The sequence below is a fragment of the Podarcis erhardii genome, assembly GCF_964252035.2.
Source record: "Podarcis erhardii genome assembly, chromosome: 16".
Taxonomy (NCBI): domain Eukaryota; kingdom Metazoa; phylum Chordata; class Lepidosauria; order Squamata; family Lacertidae; genus Podarcis; species Podarcis erhardii.
Window position 1 is genome coordinate 27437735 of NC_138514.1, and position 18755 is coordinate 27456489.

General features: G+C 44.0%; 1 protein-coding gene across 2 annotated transcripts in view; it reads left to right on the plus strand.

Annotated features, from left to right (window-relative positions):
- The window catches only part of ZZEF1 (zinc finger ZZ-type and EF-hand domain containing 1), a 74807-nt gene that overhangs the window by 5892 nt on the left and 50160 nt on the right, over positions 1 to 18755 (plus strand). For both annotated transcript variants that reach the window (XM_081843428.1, XM_081843429.1), the window contains exons 2-14: positions 2811 to 2955; positions 4751 to 4945; positions 5856 to 6027; positions 7340 to 7539; positions 10747 to 10957; positions 12036 to 12152; positions 13171 to 13349; positions 14382 to 14480; positions 15434 to 15525; positions 15608 to 15756; positions 16306 to 16417; positions 16709 to 16924; positions 17433 to 17533. In XM_081843428.1, coding sequence (XP_081699554.1) covers positions 2811 to 2955; positions 4751 to 4945; positions 5856 to 6027; positions 7340 to 7539; positions 10747 to 10957; positions 12036 to 12152; positions 13171 to 13349; positions 14382 to 14480; positions 15434 to 15525; positions 15608 to 15756; positions 16306 to 16417; positions 16709 to 16924; positions 17433 to 17533 — 1988 coding nt within the window. The remainder of the gene's footprint in view (positions 1 to 2810; positions 2956 to 4750; positions 4946 to 5855; positions 6028 to 7339; positions 7540 to 10746; positions 10958 to 12035; positions 12153 to 13170; positions 13350 to 14381; positions 14481 to 15433; positions 15526 to 15607; positions 15757 to 16305; positions 16418 to 16708; positions 16925 to 17432; positions 17534 to 18755) is intronic.

An 18755-nucleotide genomic window follows, 5' to 3' on the forward strand; every position in this document is an offset into this window, starting at 1 on the left:
AGTATTAAGATGAATATAGCATTGACAGCGGGCATCAACGTTTTTCAGGCCTCTGAGCACATTTAGAATTTTTTATCAAATGCCATGGCTGCCAGCTCCTCTGCTCACCTCTTGCCTCCCTCCCCCTGGATCAACCCATACCCCACAGAGACAGTAGAGGAGAGCACATGCACATGGATGTTGCTTTTTCAAGGGATTTGTGTAAACAGACATACACAAGAGTGCTCAAAAAGATTTGTACATATAATCAGAAATAATTTGGTGTCAGGTTTATTCAGGGAGCATTTTCCCCCTTGTTATGGTGTTGTCAGGCAATAGACACACTGAGGAGCTCCGAGGCGAGTGAGGCTGAGCAGCCAGACTTTGCTCAGCCCATAATGCTGCCAAGGTGGCATGATGTAAGCTCCTAACCAACATGAAAGCATAAGGTTTGCACAGCCTTGCTTTCTATCCATTCAAACAACCAGAGGAAGTCTTCCCGACCTCGTACAACACCTTTACCAATCAACCACTCATGCCCATAACAATTTTGCCTGACTTCTGATTGTGCTATATAGGGGCACAATCTGAGACCGACGGTGAGAATTCAAATACTACAATCTAACCTACTTTTATCATTTATCATTTTATTACATAAAATTCAGAATTAAAAACAGTTAAAACGGACTACATTCACTGGAATAGGGTGGATCCTGCAACTCATATCTCAGCTATCAAAGGTCGGGGGGGGGGGAAGCTGCGTATTCAGCATTTACCAAAAGCTGTATACTGAATAAGCTGTACACAGTTCTGTGCAGAAGGAATTACACAGTTTAGGGCCTTCCAGCAGAGAATGGCCTCTCTTGGGCCACCGCTCCCCTCAAAAAACCTTCTGAGGGTGGTGGAACTTCCAAGGGGACCCTTCTACTGAGCTTGACAGGTCTGTAGGAAGAATGCGGTCTTTCAGAAATTTGGGACCTAAATTGTTTAGGGTTTAGAACAGTTAATGTGAGCACCTTGAATCGGGCATGGAAACAAACTGTCAACCAATGTAGGACAGTAATTGGAAGATGCCTTCACCATGTTAAAATAAAACACCTGTCACTTCTGAGGTCTTTGGCACCCCAGAAATCAGCCAGCAAATCCACCCACACATGGCTTCAGCTCAGCAAATTTATATCAAGAGAGATTGTGGCTGAACTGAAGGGACAGGTGAACACACTTACTTCCCCTAGCAACTGTTCCCTGCTTTTCACCCAGAGAGTACATGTTCAGATAAGGTTATAGCCCAACTGCAGAGCAGGGAAATATACATGCTTCCAGAGCTAAATGGCACTGACTTCCCTGTCTCTGCAGTTACAGCTAGCTACAAATCACAATAATTTTTCATGCAAACTAGGATTGGATGTACTTGTTGACAATAGTACACTGCAAACAAATCACCTGGCCAGCTTTGTTTAAATGGTGCTACTTGGGAGGTCACTTAGCCAAACACCACTCTGGTTGCCAACACATAGTCTGTCCTCCCATGCTGTGGTTAAGCATGTGACAAGCATTTTCACTGCTGACCTTTGAAATGAGGATAATCCATATCCATTTACAAGCAGCATGTTCAGCAATGATGTGCATGCAACAGTGTGTAGAACAAGTTACAGTCAGTTGTACAAAATGGGCTGGCATGGAAAGAAAGTATTTTGCCCTTTCTTCAAATGACTGTTTTAGCTCAAACAAGAAGGCCTTGAGCCCTTATGCTGATGCCATGTGTATATCTAACCTTTGGCCATCACGGATTAGTTAAAGGACCAGAAGGGAGACTAGCTTTAGTTGGTGAAAGCAAACAACCTTGTTGCTTACATAAGACACTTCAGGTATGTTTACATCCTGTGTTGCATTACAACAATTTCAGTTGTGTTGATCACACTCCCTAAAAGGGGCTCGCAATCTAGTCCCTTCTGGGTTACATCTTGAGGGAAACTTAAAGTAGAACAAGCTAAAATTGATACCTTAAAAAAGTATGTCCTTTCTAAGGACATAAAAATAGCCTGCTGGATCAGTGGCTCATTCAGTCCAGCATCCTGTTCTCAGAGCGGCCAACCAGATGCCTGTAGTAAACCCCAAAGCAGGACCTTAGTTCAGTAGCAGCTTGGGAGAAAACTGGTTTATTACTACTTTTAATAGGTTTGCAGGAGTGTACTGACAATGCATCTGACTCAAGAAAACAGAACACCATGTCCATTTTGTTAAAGCAATAACTGTGATAAACAACCAGTGATATTCTCTTACTAGTTATGGGAATCATTTCAAATCTTTGCTGAAACCATGGTCTCGGAGGGCATCTCTGAACTACTTGCTGTTTCTGTGACTCAGCTACAGCTCCTATAGCCAATGGTCAAAAAGGCAACACAAGTTAAAACAAGTTGTGTGCGTGTGCATGCGTTCACCCCCTTCAAAAGCCGATTATATATATAAACAGTTGAATACTGTGTTCATAAAATCAATCCCACAGATACCAACAGAGCTAAAGGTCTCTGTTTAGATGCCAGAAAGACAATAACGAAAGTGCCTGAGATATAGCGGAAGGGAGTTCAAAGGGTAAAGTGTCACCACACTAAAGGCCAGCTGCAACTAGAGAGTATCAGATGAGTATTCACTACAGGTGATTGATTACCTTATAAATCAAGTTATACCCAGTGTGCTATAACTTTGTGCCAATGGAGAAAATTGCTTTTTCCATTTGAGATAGTTAAAGACCGTTGACAGTGGGCACGATAAAAGGGGGCTCTCCCCTCTCTGCTCATCTAACTGCTGATCTTCTTTTTCTTCCTCTTCAGGCTTTTGCTCAGTTTGATCCTGAGGGTGATGGCACAGTGGATGTGGAGAACATGCTGGAGGCTCTCAAGAACTCCAGCGGAGCCAATCTTCAAGGGGAGCTTAGTCACGTGATTAGGCAGCTGCAGGCTTGTTCGCTTGTCCCAGGTAAGAAATGGGAAGGAAGAAGGGAGATGGCTTCAGTGGATTTATCTTAATGCAATGGGCCACGGACTTAAGATAGCATGACAGTAAGCCCCTGGGAAGGTGCCTGGTGTTAGAGCAAATGGAGAAGGGCCATAGCTCGTTGGTAGAGCAAGCAGAAGGTCCCAAGTTCAACCTCTGGCATCTCCAGGTAGGGTTGGGAGAGACTTTGCAGTGGGACTTTCTCCCTAGGATGATTCTTCTGCCACTGTAAGGCAGCTTCACATTCTCCAGTTGATATATAGCTATGTGAGTTGGTAGTCCAAAACATCTGGATAAGACGAGGTTGGTGAAAACTAACATGTCTAATAGCAGAAGGAATCGTTGATTGGGCATCTCACTTAGCTCAAGTGTGCAATTCTATCACCATTGCTAGCTTCACCCTGAACCATTCAAGGGGTTCATTTTTAATCACTTGTTTACTCAGGAGCTGTCATATTGACTTGCTTGTGTTTTCCTGAGAAGTGCATGGTCATGACTCATGAGGCAGTGCCAGACCTTTGCGAGGTTTCTAGTAGCTTTGTTTGGGCACACCCAAAATAAACAGTCAGGGTATAAAAGTACTCATAGCTAATAATAATGCTTGTTTTTCAAATATTCATAGTGCTTTCACAGTCTTGTTAAGGTAAGGCCAGTATTGACCCCATATTACAGATGGGAGATCAATGTTGATAGAGGGAGATTGACGTTTACTGAAGGTCCACACTGAGTTTCTATAAGAGGCAAGATTCAGAGTAGCAATTTTCTGCTTCGTAGCTCAAGCTTCTTAGCCACTGCACCACACCAATGTCTAAAATATATGAAAACTGTTAAATCTGGAAAAAACCATTAGGCACCCTGCGAGAGAGCTGTGAGTTCCGTGCTAGGAAAAGGTCTGAGAAGAGAACGGTATCTGTGGGTCTCTCTTTCTCTCTCTCTCTTTCTCTCTCTTTTTAACATTGTGTTTCACTAGTTTGTGTGCATTATTTGAGCCCCATAGTTGAGTTGAAGGATGTCTTAGCAGTCTTTCACAGCTAGAAGAGGTTAAGGATATGGTTCAAGGTACCAAGTAAGGAACAGATAGTCATATAGAGTGTGGCTACTCCCAGTTTCTGAACACTGGAGATTTTGGGAGATTCTGCACCCGTATTCATAAACATATCGCCCAAACCTAGGAATGGACTAGGATTTTTAAACAAGTGCCATGTCATATTTCCAGAAACCTCTAGAATCATACAACATGGAAAAATGCTGCTACCAGCTCATACCATTCTGTAGGGATTATATCAAAACAGTTTCAGTAGTTTAGGATACAATGATTACTTGGTTCACACACAGTTAAGCCATCAGCCTGTTCGTTGGGGCCAAATGTGCTTCCTCACTTGCTCACACTGATTGAATATGCTTCTCCTCACACTGGTTTTAATTATCAGTAGCTTCATATGGTTTCTTTCTTAGGGGCACTGCTGCTTCTTTCCCCCCTTCCACTAGCGTAGTTTGGAAGCACCTAAGTAGTGACTTGAGTGGGGTTTATTTAACTAATCTCATGTTTAGCCCAGGGATTGGGAGCCAGTGGCCCTCTAGATGTTGTTGGACTACAATTCCCATCATGATGGGAGTTGTAGACCAACATCTGGAGGGGTGACAGATTCCTCTATTCCTGTTCTAGCCAGTCGAGTGATAGAATTAAGTGCCACTTAATTAACTGAAGGAGGAAATGTTCTGTCTCTACCAAAATATGTATGCATCTTATTAAGTGCCTTTCCCTTTCCTGCTCAAGGTTTTGTAGACATATTTTCAGAGTTGAATGAGCGCCTTAGTCTCCATGCTTTCATGATCCTGAGGTTCCTGCACCGGCACCGTATCGCCAGCACAGTCATCCCATATCCAGTCTTGGAGTACTTCAACAATATTTGCACCATGCGATCTTCCGTACTGAAGGATTCTTTAGACCGGCTCCTCCTAAAAGAAAAAGGTATTGGAAGTTGATTTGTCCTCTTCTCACCTAAAATGTTTATAATCAGGGCCAGCCACTGAGGTGCAATTATAATCTTAATTGTGTTTCCTCTCAATCTTCTGAATATCCATGTCAGGATAATTTCTTGAGCAGTTCAGTATCAAGACATGCTTGGAGGCAAAGCTCCTCTGCAGATGGAGATGCCAGTCTATGCCTCCCTTATTTGAACCATGTTTAAATTCTGATTTCACTAACGTGTGGTATTTTTGTTACTATGGGTGCGGTTCCCCCCTTTTTTTGTCTTCTCCAGATCACCCTTCACTAGGCACCTGTAATTGTTCTGCATAGGTTGTGATGTGGGTCATTCAGTCACTCAGAATACAGAGGCGTAGCAGAATTATCTACCTTTAGAGGAGGCTGCCTGTTGCATAGATGTATGAGTGTCTGCTCTGGGCACCCCCCCCCCAATCCAATCATTCAGGTGTGCCCAGATTAGTAATTCATGCGGGAACTCAGAGTGGGCTTCCCTATGGGTTGGCAGCTCTATAAGTCCTTTAATAGTGAACCTGGGCGGCTGAGCTCCTGACAAGAGAGGGGAAAGGACCTAAAAAAACCAGAAGCCAGATCCACACAGTCTGCTTAACAGTTAAGTCTGTGGATGATACTTGTACTGTTTGGATGCCAGTTCCAATACCTGCCCTTAAAAAAAAGGAGAGAAAAGGAAACAGTAGAGGTTACTTGCCTTTCCTCTAGGCAAATTCTCAATGAACGTGTTGCAAGGAAATGAAAGAGAATCACTTCCTCAAAGGTCTCGTAGATTGCCATGAAGGTAGGGGGGGGACGGAGGAAGAGGAAAGCAGAAGTCAGTATGCTGGTATGAATGTTTTTACTTAACCCGTCTTTGCCACTTCTTCCAATCTCTTTACAGAATGTCCGAGTGATTTAAATGGAAACCAGGAATTAGACAAGCTCAAATCAGTTTCAAAGTGCTACACTCACATAGAAACTTCCTCCAATTCAGCAGACATTGACAAAATGACAAATGGAGAGACCTCCTCCTTCTGGCAGTCTGATGGGAGTGCTCGGTCACACTGGATACGGTGAGTGACAGGCTGAATTTCATTATTAACAAGGCTTCTGGGATTTCCAGAGCAGAACGTTCCTCTTCTTTGTTTGACTTGGATGGAAACTGGTTCACACAAGTCTCTCAAGCTTGTAGAAGAGAGGTATTGTGGTTCTGTCCAGATGTTGGACTTCAACCACTATCCCTGGCTTGAACTTAATTCTGAGCCCTAGAACTGTGGTTTGTTTCATTTACTCATAAAATTCCTTAGCTGCCCTTCACCATAAGGTCCCCAGGATGGGTTACAGCTATATAAACATAAGGTTACAAAACCAAGTAAAACCATTTCAACCAAAACAGAAGCTTTTCCTGAACAGAAGGGGTGGGTCCCATAAAACAAAATACCTTAACTGTCAAAAGCTAGTATTGCTCCCACTAGGGTTACGGCATGGATAAACAACAGTGATGTGAAAGACTTTGTGCAGGAGGTTTTTCTACCACTATATTTTCCTATGATTCTTCCCCCTGCTTACTTATTTATAACAATATTTCTGTACTGCTAATACATGAAGAAAATATCAAAGTGTTTCACAACAAGTACATATGTAACCACACAATAAAAAACATATTAAAAAGTTAAAATCAGATAACTGTTGTGGAAAGATGTATTTTTAATTGCCTGCATAAGCTTGAAGGAATAAAAAGTTTTCACATGCGTTTAAAAGTTGAAACAGATGGTGTCTGCTGTATCTTTAGTGACAGAGGGTTCCACAGAGTTGGGCAGATTACACAAAAGGCTTGGTTCCATGTTGTTCTCAAATGAGCCTTGCCAACTTGGGGAATGACCAGCGACATTCATGCAGATGATCTCGGTGACCAGACTGGGATATTAAGCTTCTGGCTGTTCCTGAAGTACCCTGGGCTTAAGTTGCTCAGGGCTTTATAAATTAAGATGTGATCCTTGCCTGATAATAGATGGACAGCCAGTGTCAACTTGCTTGTGATTTTAACTGTTGATAAAGTTTTTAATGTGCTGCTTGTTTTATTACTAGGTTTAGGGTGATTTGAGCGAAGTTCTGCCCAGAAGACCTAATAGGCATGACTAATGCTAGATGCAAGCCTTTGCCTTTAATTCTCTCATGATTTCTTTTTTAATTGTAAGCTGCTTTGAGTTTGATCTTTATCATGGACTGGTGCGATATGTATGGCCCAGTGGATACAGAAGCCTGGCATCCTTTTATAAATGTGTTCTTTACTGAATAAGTGCAAGTTGGGCAAGCTCAGTTAGGCACCACAAAATCTCCTGTTCTCACCCCCCGCATTCCCAATTAAATCTCTTTGCCTTCCAGTTTAAAGATGAAACCGGACGTCATTCTGAGGCACCTCTCGATTGCAGTTGCAGCCAACGACCAGAGTTACATGCCGCAGCAGGTTACGGTAGCTGTTGGAAGGACGGCCAGCAATCTCCAGGAGGTCCGCGATGTTCACATTCCCAGCAATGTTACCGGATATGTGACATTGTTGGAAAACGCTAACATTAGTCAGATGTGTGAGTCAATAACAATACAATTGGTGTTTCTTCTCTCTCTCTCTCTCTCTCTCTTTAATAAAACAAAATATATTTTAACTGACTGGCTTGAAAGGTAAAAGGGGGGTGGGGAAGCAGTTTCTTAGGGATGGGAAGTTTGGGTTACCCAGGTCAGCCCAAAGTCGCTTTATCTCGTCCAGGTTAACCCAAAGCGACTCACAATCAGTCCACCAAACAGACAAGAAACCCCACATAGACACTTGCCTGCATCCCTAGATGTTGAGCTCTCAGTACTTGTGGATGCCCATGCCCAGAGACAGTTTTCATGTGCTCTGGGGCCAAGCCTTTGAATCTGAGTTCAGGTTCTGGAGTTCAGCTAGAAAACTTATTTAAAAGAGTGTTGGAGTTCAGATTGACAGGTTTTAATACCCCAAGTGTGTATAACGTTATAACTGTGCCACTAGAAATGTGAAGCTTAATACTTGGAAACCACTGAAATCGGATGTCTTGTGAATATCACTCTTCAGGCAAGATTCGGTGTCTGTATTATCCTCATTTCCATGCAAACCCATGAATGTCATGGTTGGCTTAAAATGCACAATGCTCCTCAGCAAAATACCTGTGGTTCACTTGGACATTTGACAGCCCCCTCCCCAATTATTGTGGCTTGCATGATTGCAGGTTTGTTCATTATCTAGAAATGAATCTGGAATTCTGACTTGCTCAGGGAATTGGAGCGTTGTTGTTTTAAAAGCTCATTAATTTCTGTTGAAGTAATCTTGGGGGCCTATAACCCGTACAAAAAGACCAGCATTAAGAGAAATGTTGCAGTTCTCAGAGAATTCTTATCTGCCTGGGACTGTGGCTTACTCTGTTGTCAGAACTACCCTCATATATAATACAGATCACACACTTAAGCTAGTTGTCAATCAGTATTTAATTATTTATTACATTTATATCCCGCCTCCCCCATTTTATCATCACAACGACCCTGTGAGATAGGCTCGGCAAAGAGGCAGTGACTGGCCCAAGGTCGCCCAGTGAGCTTCATGCCAGGTGGCAATTTGAAGCCTTGTCTCTCCCAGGTCCTAGTCCAGCACTCAAACCCACTACACCACACTGGCTACCATTTTGGAAGAGAGATGGGGCCACCTAAAAATAGGAGTGACTTCTGGATATTTGTGGGACTCCCTAATACAGAAGTTTGTGTCTTTTTGTGGGGCGAGGGGAGAAATAAACAGAAAAGAAACGTGGCCTGATCCACAGACTTTTGAAGTTCCATGATAAACAACATGCAGATAATTACATGCCAGCATTGTGCAATAGGGACTCGGGTGGCGCTGTGAGTTAAACCACAGAGCCTAGGACTTGCAGATCAGAAGGTTGGCGGTTCGAATCCCTGCGACGGGGTGAGCTCCCGTTGCTCGGTCCCTGCTCCTGCCAACCTAGCAGTTCGAAAGCACATCAAAGTGCAAGTAGATAAATAGGTGCATCAAAGTGCAAGTAGATAAATACCTTCCAGCGGGAAGGTAAACGGCGTTTCCGTGCGCTGCTCTGGTTCGCCAGAAGCGGCTTAGTCATGCTGGCCACATTACCCAGAAACTGTACGCCGGCTCCCTCGGCCAATAAAGCGAGATGAGCGCTGCAACCCCAGAGTCTGTCACGACTGGACCTAATGGCCAGGGGTCCCTTTACTTTTACTATTGTGCAATAGGGCAGGGGGCGGGAAGGAAAATGGAGAGAGAAGTGCCCTAGCAACTTTGCAGTTAAGTTTCCTTGGTGAAAGCACCCCCACCAGGCTTTATAAAGGGATATTTCAGGAAGAAAGGAAACCTCGGTTCTCGAACGCAATCAATTCCGGAAGACCACTTGAGTTCCGAAACGTTCGAAAACCAAGGCGCAAAGGGTTGGCTGCAAATGCAATTGAGAAAATTAAAAACACGCAGCGGAGGTTGTTAGACTTTGAAAATGGAAGCATTTACTTTTAGGTTCTGAAACATTTGACAATGGAGACGTTCTAGAACCGAGGTACCACTGTAGTTAATAGATACACTGGTTTGATGCATCAAATGAAGACTAGGGTAAAATAAAAAATATGACCTCTGTGGGGGGATTTAGACATAAGGATTCCCCACATATCTGTCTTTTTTTTTTTTTTTTTTTGGTTAAATAATTTTTATTTCATTTTATAATGTATATAAAACCAAGACAACAATGGGGGGGGGGATATCCAGATAGGCACATAGAGTAAGTACAGATACATATGGGTTAAGTAACAAAGTCAGGAAAGAAAAAATGAGAATAAAAATTGCCTTCACGTAGAAGAAATAATAATTGTGTTAACTGATCTTCACATATAGTTCCAGATTTGCCAGGCACATGATGAGGGTTGTTTTGAAAATAATGTTTCTGCTGTATATGTAATATAGGGATGCCAAATCATATTTAAAATATCTGGAAGTGCTAGACCTTGTTGAAATCTCAAATTATGCATAACTACATGTCTCTTTTGACTCTGAGTCTGGCATATGATTCCCAGCCAATAATTTAAGCTTGCCTGCCACTAGGGCCGCCTTCATTTTTGTGGCTTGGCAGTTGGCTATGCTTGGTTTACAGCTGCCCTGCTCTGGAGAACCCAAAAGAAGGTGCAGGAATTTTTCAGGCCTGGCATAGGAACCTCGTTTGTGTCGTTCTCCACTCCCCAGTGAATAAACTTGGTTTGGCAGCAACATCCTCCATGATGAGCCTTCTTCCCCTCACTTGATATTTTCCTTTAATAGCTTGTAGAATCTACCGATTACCTAGACCTAGGAGTTTATTGATCCATGGTATTGTACTCTGAATAAGCAGTCATGTTCTAGGCTGCAGGAGAGAATGCTTTTGGAATATAACTCAAAGGGGTTCGGGTGGTAATGTACAGCGAAGGATGTTCCGCTACACCAGGCATAGGCAAACTCGGCCCTCCAGATGTTTTGGGACTACAGTTCCCATCATCTCTGACCACTGGTCCTGTTAGCTAGGGATCATGGGAGTTGTAGTCCCAAAACATCTGGAGGGCCATGTTTGCCTATGCCTGCTATACACGTATAGCATGTTTTGTGATGTTAGCTGTTCTTAAACGTTATTGGACAATCAGCAGCTTCACTTTGAGTTATAGAACTTCATTAAAAACAAAAAACAAAATTGGCCCATGGCTGGAAGAAATTATTTGTTTGATGCTTTTGACAGATGTACAGATAAATATCAAGCGCTGCCTTAGTGATGGGTGCGACACCAGAATCCACGGGCTCAGGGCTATCGGCTACCAAAGAGTGAAGAAGGGAGGTGTCTCAGTCTGCGATGCTTCGGCGATCTGGTACTGGTCCCTTTTGACCTCTCTGATCACAGCGTCCATGGACACCAACCCTGCGATTGTTCATGCCATCCTGCAAAATACTCAGTGAGTAGTTCTCCTTCCTTTTTCTGCTTAGCTACATTACCATCTGCATTTTTCCTTCTTATGAGTGTACACCAGTGCTTATATCTGGCCAGGGTGGGTTACTAAAATTTTAAAATTCAGAATTAAAAACAGCTAAACTACTGCATTCACAAGAACAAGGGTGGGGGGAGAGGACACACCAAATCAGCCTTTCACGTTACAGGGTTGTATCCAACTATGTTTAACTCAGAGTAGACTTAATTTGAATGGATGGACCCAAGTTAGTAATGTTCATTATTTTCAGTGGGTCTACTCTGAGTTGGACTAGCATTGGATACAACTGATAATTTGTGTTTCTGCCTTGGAGGGGGATGAGTTTTGTTACATTTTTTAAAAAAAGAAACCTCCATTTTGTTGTACATTTTGTTGTATTTTTGTGTGTAAGAGTCTCTTATGCACAGCTTTAGAAACAGCAGCTTAAAATTTGTTGTAAAACTAGGTACATATCCTCCCCGCCCCCACTCCCATTTCCTTTTAGTCTCAGGAGCAAAGGGTGCGGTTTGCTGTTTTCCCACTGTTCTCTCTTGGAGTAGGGTAAAAGGCTGCTGGCTACCTTAGGATGAGACCAGAATACTTCACACAAACATATACACACAGAGAGCACACACTTACATATGGATTTTAATTGTATGCTGCTTTGGGAGCTATTCTTCGCTGCAAAGCGCAATGTAAAAGTTTTCCCCTGTCCCTTCCATTTTTCTGTCTCTGTCTGGGAGAGGAGGGAGGGAGCCTTCTGGATTTTCCACAGGCAAAGCTCTGACAAGGGCAGGACTATTAAGGCATAGTCATTGATTTTATTTATATGTTTAGAATTCTGCATTGCTTTTCCTCTATCCAAGAGCCCATAACAGCAGTGGGCCATTGCTTTAAAAGTGTAACATGTAACTGAACCATGTAGAGGTGTAGCTGGGCTGCTCACGTTGGCCTCTTGTTCTCCGTGATGCGCTGTGTCACAACCTTGTCCACACTGGACTTCCAGCCGCACTTCCTGCTTGCCATTGTTTCTGATGGGATGCTCTCTTCCTTTTTCTTCCTCCAGGAAGGCCCTGCAGCACATGCCCCCACTTTCTTTGTCACCAGGCTCCATAGACTTCTCAAGCTTCCTATCTCCCAACGTTTTGGAAGAAGTGGACAGTTTTCTTCTGGGAATTACCAGGTACAGTCATAATAGAGCATTGCAGTGGTACCTCTGGTTAAAAACTTAATTCGTTCTGGAGGTCCGTTCTTAACCTGAAACTGTTCTTAACCTGAGGTACCACTTTAGCTAATAGGGCCTCCCGCTGCCACCATGCGATTTCTGTTCTCATCCTGAAGCAAAGTTCTTAACCCGAGGTACTATTTCTGGCTTAGCGGAGTCTGTAACCTGAAGCGTCTGTAACCCAAGGTACCACTGTAATACAGCAAATAAGTGTTACACCAGGAGCAAATATCCATTCTTCAGCCTCATTCCTTCTGGAAGCTTGCATGCTAGTGGTGGGTGGGGTTAGAGGCAAAAGTGGGTGGAGCAACCCATGCAAATTTCACTTGTCTGCATGGCAGCCCCTTGTCACGTATGGCTGCCAAGCCCATGCTTCAACAAAAATCAAGTCCGTGTTAAATCCCTGGACTAGAGCATGGATGAGGAACTTTGGCCAGCCTGAGGGCTACATTGCCTTCTGGGGGCCACATCCCCGTGGTGGGCAGGACTAGAGGCAAAAGAGTGCAAAGCAACAAATGTAAATTTTACTTCTGTAGGCTGGTTTCTACACACATTGACAGACCTCTCTCCATCCTTCATCCTTACAAGCAAGAGGCATCGTCACAATTCAAACACACTTTCTAGCCAGGCAAAATCACTGGGTTGGTGGGAGGTGCGGTGGGCATGACCTGGAGAGAGTCCCAAGGGCCAGATGGCGAGGCTTGAAGGGCCATATTAACCCCCATGGCCTAGTTTCCCCCACTGTGTTGTGATGCAGTGGAAACTGCAGCTTTTAAGTTCAGACCAGAAAGCACAGGACTAAGGGGAAAGGTTTTAGAAGCTGATACAATTCTGAGTAGTCTGGGAATTTTTCCTCCAGTCTCCTTATGTAGCTTGTGCTTCCTCCATATCCTGCATTACAGCATGTCATGGTGGTTAGAAAACAATAGCCCAAGGCTACTTGTCTAATCCCTGTTTTCCTTCCATTTCTTCCCAGTCGTTGTGCCTCCCCAGAAGTAGAGCTTACCCTGCTGGCATTTTCCCTGGCCAGAGGCAGCATTGGCAAAGTGCTGAGTTCGCTTTGCACGATCGCCAACCACCTGGAAACGCCTTACAAGGCTGCCTCACTCATCGTCTCCATGGCCACGGTCAGGCAAAACCTGCTGTACAAATATGGTAAATAATGGCTGGGGAATGTGGGGAATAATGGCTGGAATGTGCATATAGTTGTTTCTAAACCTATGCACGGCATTGAAAAAATGGTTACAGAAAGCTTAGAAACTCAAGACAGATAAAAGAAGGTACTTCTTCACACTCCCACAAGAGGCAGGGATGGCCACCAACTTGGATGACTTTCAAAGAGAACTGGACAAATTCATGAAGAATAAGCCTGTCTATAACCACTAGCTATGTCAGCTATTTTCCGCCTTGTATTTCGGAGGCAGTAATGCTTCTGAATACTGACTGCTGGAAGCCCCAAGGGGGGAGAGGGCTCTTGTGTTCTGGTCCAGCTTGTAGGTTTCCTATAGGTAGCTGGGTGGCCACTGTGAGAACAGGATGCTAGATGACCCTCGGGGCCCCTTCCAACTCTACAATTCTATGATTCCATGAACCTCTCTGGGCCATGGCATCAAGTCCCCAGAATGTCCCTGCCAACCTGTGCTAAGCCAGTAATCAGTGTCATCCTGCCAAAAGAAGTGGCTCAGATAATTCAGTCACCCAAGGCTCCCAATTCCTTCCATCATGGCTGGGGGCAGTGATGCTTCTGAACACCAGCACCTGGAAGCCACAGAAGGGAAGAGGGCTCTTGCACTCAGATCCTGATTATCCAGTTGGCCACTTTGAGGATAGGATGCTAGACTAGATGGGCTATTGACCCGATCCAGCAGGCTCTTCTTAGGTTCTTAGGCTTGATAACAGGTTTGGTAACTGTTTCAAACTTCTAGCAGTTGTCCTCTGCTTTTCTTTGAAGCTAAGAAAACCAGAAACTGGGAATGTTTGCTTCCTTCAACTGAAACACGTTGAAGATTTTGTGTTTTAAAAGAATCACCTTTGTGGGGTTATTAGTGTGTTCCTTCTTTAAACTGTATATATTCACAGAAGAGCACTATGTTTCCTAATCCCATCCTCAAATTGAAAAGTATAGGGGATGCCATGAGAGGGCTGCTTCTCTGTGTTGTTGACAGACTTGTCTGTTGCCGTCTCCAGGAACTCCCCTGAGGCTGACGCTGCAGGCCTGTGATGTCAAAGGAAAGGAAGACAAATCAGGTCCTGAAAATCTCCTTATAGAGCCATGGACAGGGGATGGTAAGGGCTCGTGTTGATTCCAATCACGTATTTCTTACATTTTATCTTGCCTTTTGTACCTTCCCTTTCTTCCTCAAATGGAGGTATGGAAGGTAGCTTACATAAGAAACTAGACAGTAACAATTTAAAACAAACTAACTTACGCATAGCAGGAAATAACAGATAGTATAAAGCAGCCTGGCAGCAGGGAATTGGGCAGAAAAGCAGATGCACAACATCTGAAGGGGAAGCAGGGCAAAATGTTTTACACTCTAGGTGCAAGAATATAGAAAACTCTTAGAGCAAGTCATTTGCCAGTTGAATTCCTGATGGCGACAGAATTTACAAGAGGGCGTCTCACGAGAACAGACAGGCTTGTGGTAGGACCTGTTCCTTTTTAGGCACCCCATGCCATTTGGGGCATTAATTGAGCCTGGAAATAAGCCGGAGGTCATTGCAGCAAGTAGAAAAGAGAAATCACCTGCTGCAAATCCCTGGGCCCAGTGAGCAATCTCACCATGGAGTTCTGAATGAGTGGAAGTAATCCAGTCTCAGTGTAATTGGGGCATGTGTAATCATGACCAGATGTGGCCCCTCCTGAAATGTGTCCAACTGACACACTGGGCAAAGGCATGGCTACTACCTGGGCATTGAGGGATAAAACCGGGAGCTCACTTAAAATCCTCAGTTGGATAGTGAAGCAGGTACATGCAGGTTCTGTGAGCCTGTTTGAAAACCTTCATCCAGTGTGTGACATGATGAATTGGTAGAGACAGGTATCAACAGGGATAGACCACCACTACTTCAAGCAGGGGGATGGTTGGGCAGAAAGGTGCTTCCAGACACATCCCTTGTTGTAACCAAACGGTGCACCAGTGTTAGGCCGCCTCCTCTGGTTGGCCCAATCCAGAGCCCAAACATGCATCATCCTGAACATTCTCCATAAATTTCAAGTCTTGCTGTTTTGTTCAAAGGTTTCCTTACTGAGACTGGAAAGAGACAGGCCAGTGTCATTCTTTCGACCGGAACTGAATCAGCCTTTCAGGTCACACAAATCAGAATAAAGGTAAGGGTGCTTCTGTTCAGCTTTCCGGGCATGAATGAAATTGCTTTCTCTATACATGGTTAGAGCTTCATTATTCTCCTAGGTGCGGAGGGGAGCGATTGGGGCCCGGTGTGGGTTGGTGTTTGCTTACAACTCCGCTTCAGAGAAATTTCACGCAGAGGAGCACTTCAAGAGATTTGAGAGCTATGACAGATGGAAGCTAGAAGATTTCCGGCACTTCTTAAAAGCCAGGTAAATACAACCTATCAGCTGCCACCTGATTCTTTTAACTGACGGTGCAAATGGTCGAACCTGAATTTTTCTGTGTATACTCCGATATTGGTCTATTACCCAACCTTGAAACTCAAACCGCAACAGCTTTCTTTGGCTTGATAATGCTCAGGATCCGAACCCACAACGCCAGTGGCCTGTTTCTTTTTAAATTCTTATTATAAATTTTCCAAATTATTACAAATTAATTTAATACAATTTTGTTACACACACACACACAGTGGTACCTTGGTTTTCGAATGCCTCTGTTGATGAATGTTTCAGAACTCAATTGCCAAAAACCAGGAAGTAGATGCTTCCGTTTTCGAATGCGCCTTGGAAGTTGAACTTCCGAGCTGGCTTCCTGTTTGAGTTTTCTGTGTGTTTTGAGGCTTTCGTATTGAGTTTTCGGTTTTCGAACGTTTCGGAAGTCGAACAGTCTTCTGGAACGGATGACATTTGAAAACCAAGGTACCACTGTATATATATATATATATATATATGTAAAAAAATCAAATTAAACACTTGTAGGAGCAGCACTCCACGAGACGAACTGGGAGAGGAGGATCCCGTTGGCTGGTTTGAAATGGAAGAGGAATGGGATGAAATGGAAGTCAAAATGCAGCAGTGCAGAATTTCCAAGGTAAAACTTCAGCCCAGTTCCTCCCGTCATGGCCATATAGCAGGGGTGTGTGGGGGGGGGACCTTTTCCAGTCCTCACAGGCCGCACTCCCTCATGGCTAGTCTTCTGGTGGGCAGGGGGTGAAGTGAGCACATGACAGTATGTCTGCATAATGGCAGCTGTCTACATTCATCTTGCAGTCCCAACTTTTGTATCTTTTAACTTCGGACACAAGGTGCATAGTCGCCAGGGTTGGCACTTTTAATTTTAAACAAGAATGATTTGGTCATGATGTCCCTTCCCCGTTTTCAGTATCTGATGGTGAAGTTCTTGTGCACAAGGCAAGACAAAGCCGAGAGGCTCGGGGTGCAAGGCTTGAGCGTCTTCGGCTACCTCCGGTCCATGTCTTCAGAGCCCAACAGAAGCAAGTGTTGCCTGGAGTGCGGCAAGCCCAGCGGTGACGTCGTTTGTGGAATGACACTCCTGCTGAAGACTCTGTGCTTCATTCAGCAGCTTGCACAGGATTTGGTAGGTTTTACGCTGCCTGCTGCTGCCTCTTCTCTCCATAGGCTGGACCGTATTCTAAAGGCTAAATTAGGTTATTCTCTAGGGCAAGCGTGGCCAGCAGTGCTCATATAGATGTCTGCCATGATGCCTGCAAGCAGTCTCCTTCCCCCATCAGATATGTGAAAAGCTAGGAAAACATGGAGAACATTTGGGAATCTCCTCTGAAAGCATTTCCAATTTCCCCCCAGACCTTCAAATTTCTATTCCCTCCCTCTGAAATTAGGCTTGAGGTGCTGGCTGCAGCAGTCGCTTCAAGTTGCACTTGTGCTTGTTTGCCTCCCAAAATTGGGGATCTTTAAGGCATCAGAAAGATATCTGATGCAAACTGAAAATTATCCTGCTTCCCCCCCCCCCAAGAAACCTTTCCAGTGCATATTTTTTTGGGAGGAAATTCACATCGTTGTTCCTTATCCTCCATGAATTTATTTCTTTTTCCAGCTTAAAAAAAATATAATTATTTTATTTCTAGGTTCAGAAGAAGGCAAGCGGTCTGCGCTACAGGTCATACCTCGACTTTGCGGGCCTGGATTTAAAGCTTTTCTGGAATTTCTATAGTAAACTTCACCAAAAGTAAGTCCCTCTCCCATCATTTACAACTAGTTGAAAGAACCGTATTTTTTGCTCTATAAGACTCACTTTTTCCCTCCTAAAAAGTAAGGGGAAATGTGTGAGCGAATTCAGGCTGCGCAGCTATCACAGAAGCTAGAACAGCAAGTGGGATTGCTGCTTTTGCTGCACAGCGATCCCTCTTGCTGTTTTGGCTTCTGAGATTCAGAATATTTTTTTTCCTGTTTTCCTCCTCCAAAAACTAGGTGCGTCTTATGGTCTGGTGCGTCTTATAGAGCGAAAAATACGGTAAATGAAGCTGGTTGAATGCTGAGTCTTTGATGCTGTGGTGTGTATTGGTGATGGGCAGAAGCTTCGGTCATTGTCTGCCTGTGTGGCTTGTACAACCAAACTCATTATTCCAGGCCCTGGTGCTTAGCATTAGGTCTCACCAGATGCATCCATATAGAAACTAGCAGGCATAGTGCTAGTTATGGTGAAGGAACAGAGTAATAGAGAGTAATAAGTTACCAACAGACTCAATGCTGCTTTTATATAGAAGCCTGGTATGTACTGTAGTTTACACTGTACACACGTACTGATATGAGTCTTATGGAAAACTGGCCAGTTCTGGGCACCGCAGCTGGAGTGTGTGCAGAGGCAGGAAGACCAAAATGAGAAAGGGTCTGAAAATTTGGCCTTATGTGGAACAGTTGAGGGGGTTGTTTAGCCTGGAGAATTGGGGACTTGATAGATGATGTGAGAGCCATCTTTAAATACCTGAGAGGCTTTCACATGGAAGATGGAGCAAGCTTGTTTTCTCCTGCTCCAGAGGAGAAGACCCGAACCAATGGATTCGAATGACAAGGAAGGGGATTCCAACTAAACATTTGGAGGAACTTTCATAGAATCGTAGAATTGTGGAGCTGGAAGGAACTTCCTTGACAGTAAGAGCTGCTCGACAGAAGGTGGAGCACTCTCTGTCCTTGGAGGTTTTTAAATAAATAAATAAAAATAAATAAATAAACCTCCCCGGCTGAGACAGGGCTCAGGGCGGCTAACATCAAATATATAGCATTGGTATGGAATCAGACTATAATTACCGTATTTTTTGCTCCATAACACTCACTTTTTTCCTCCTAGAAAGTAAGGGGAAATGTCTGTGCATGTTATGGAGCGAATGCCTACGGATGGCGGGGGATCTGCTGCAGTCGTGAGCAGAGGATCCATGGTTCCCCTTCCTTCC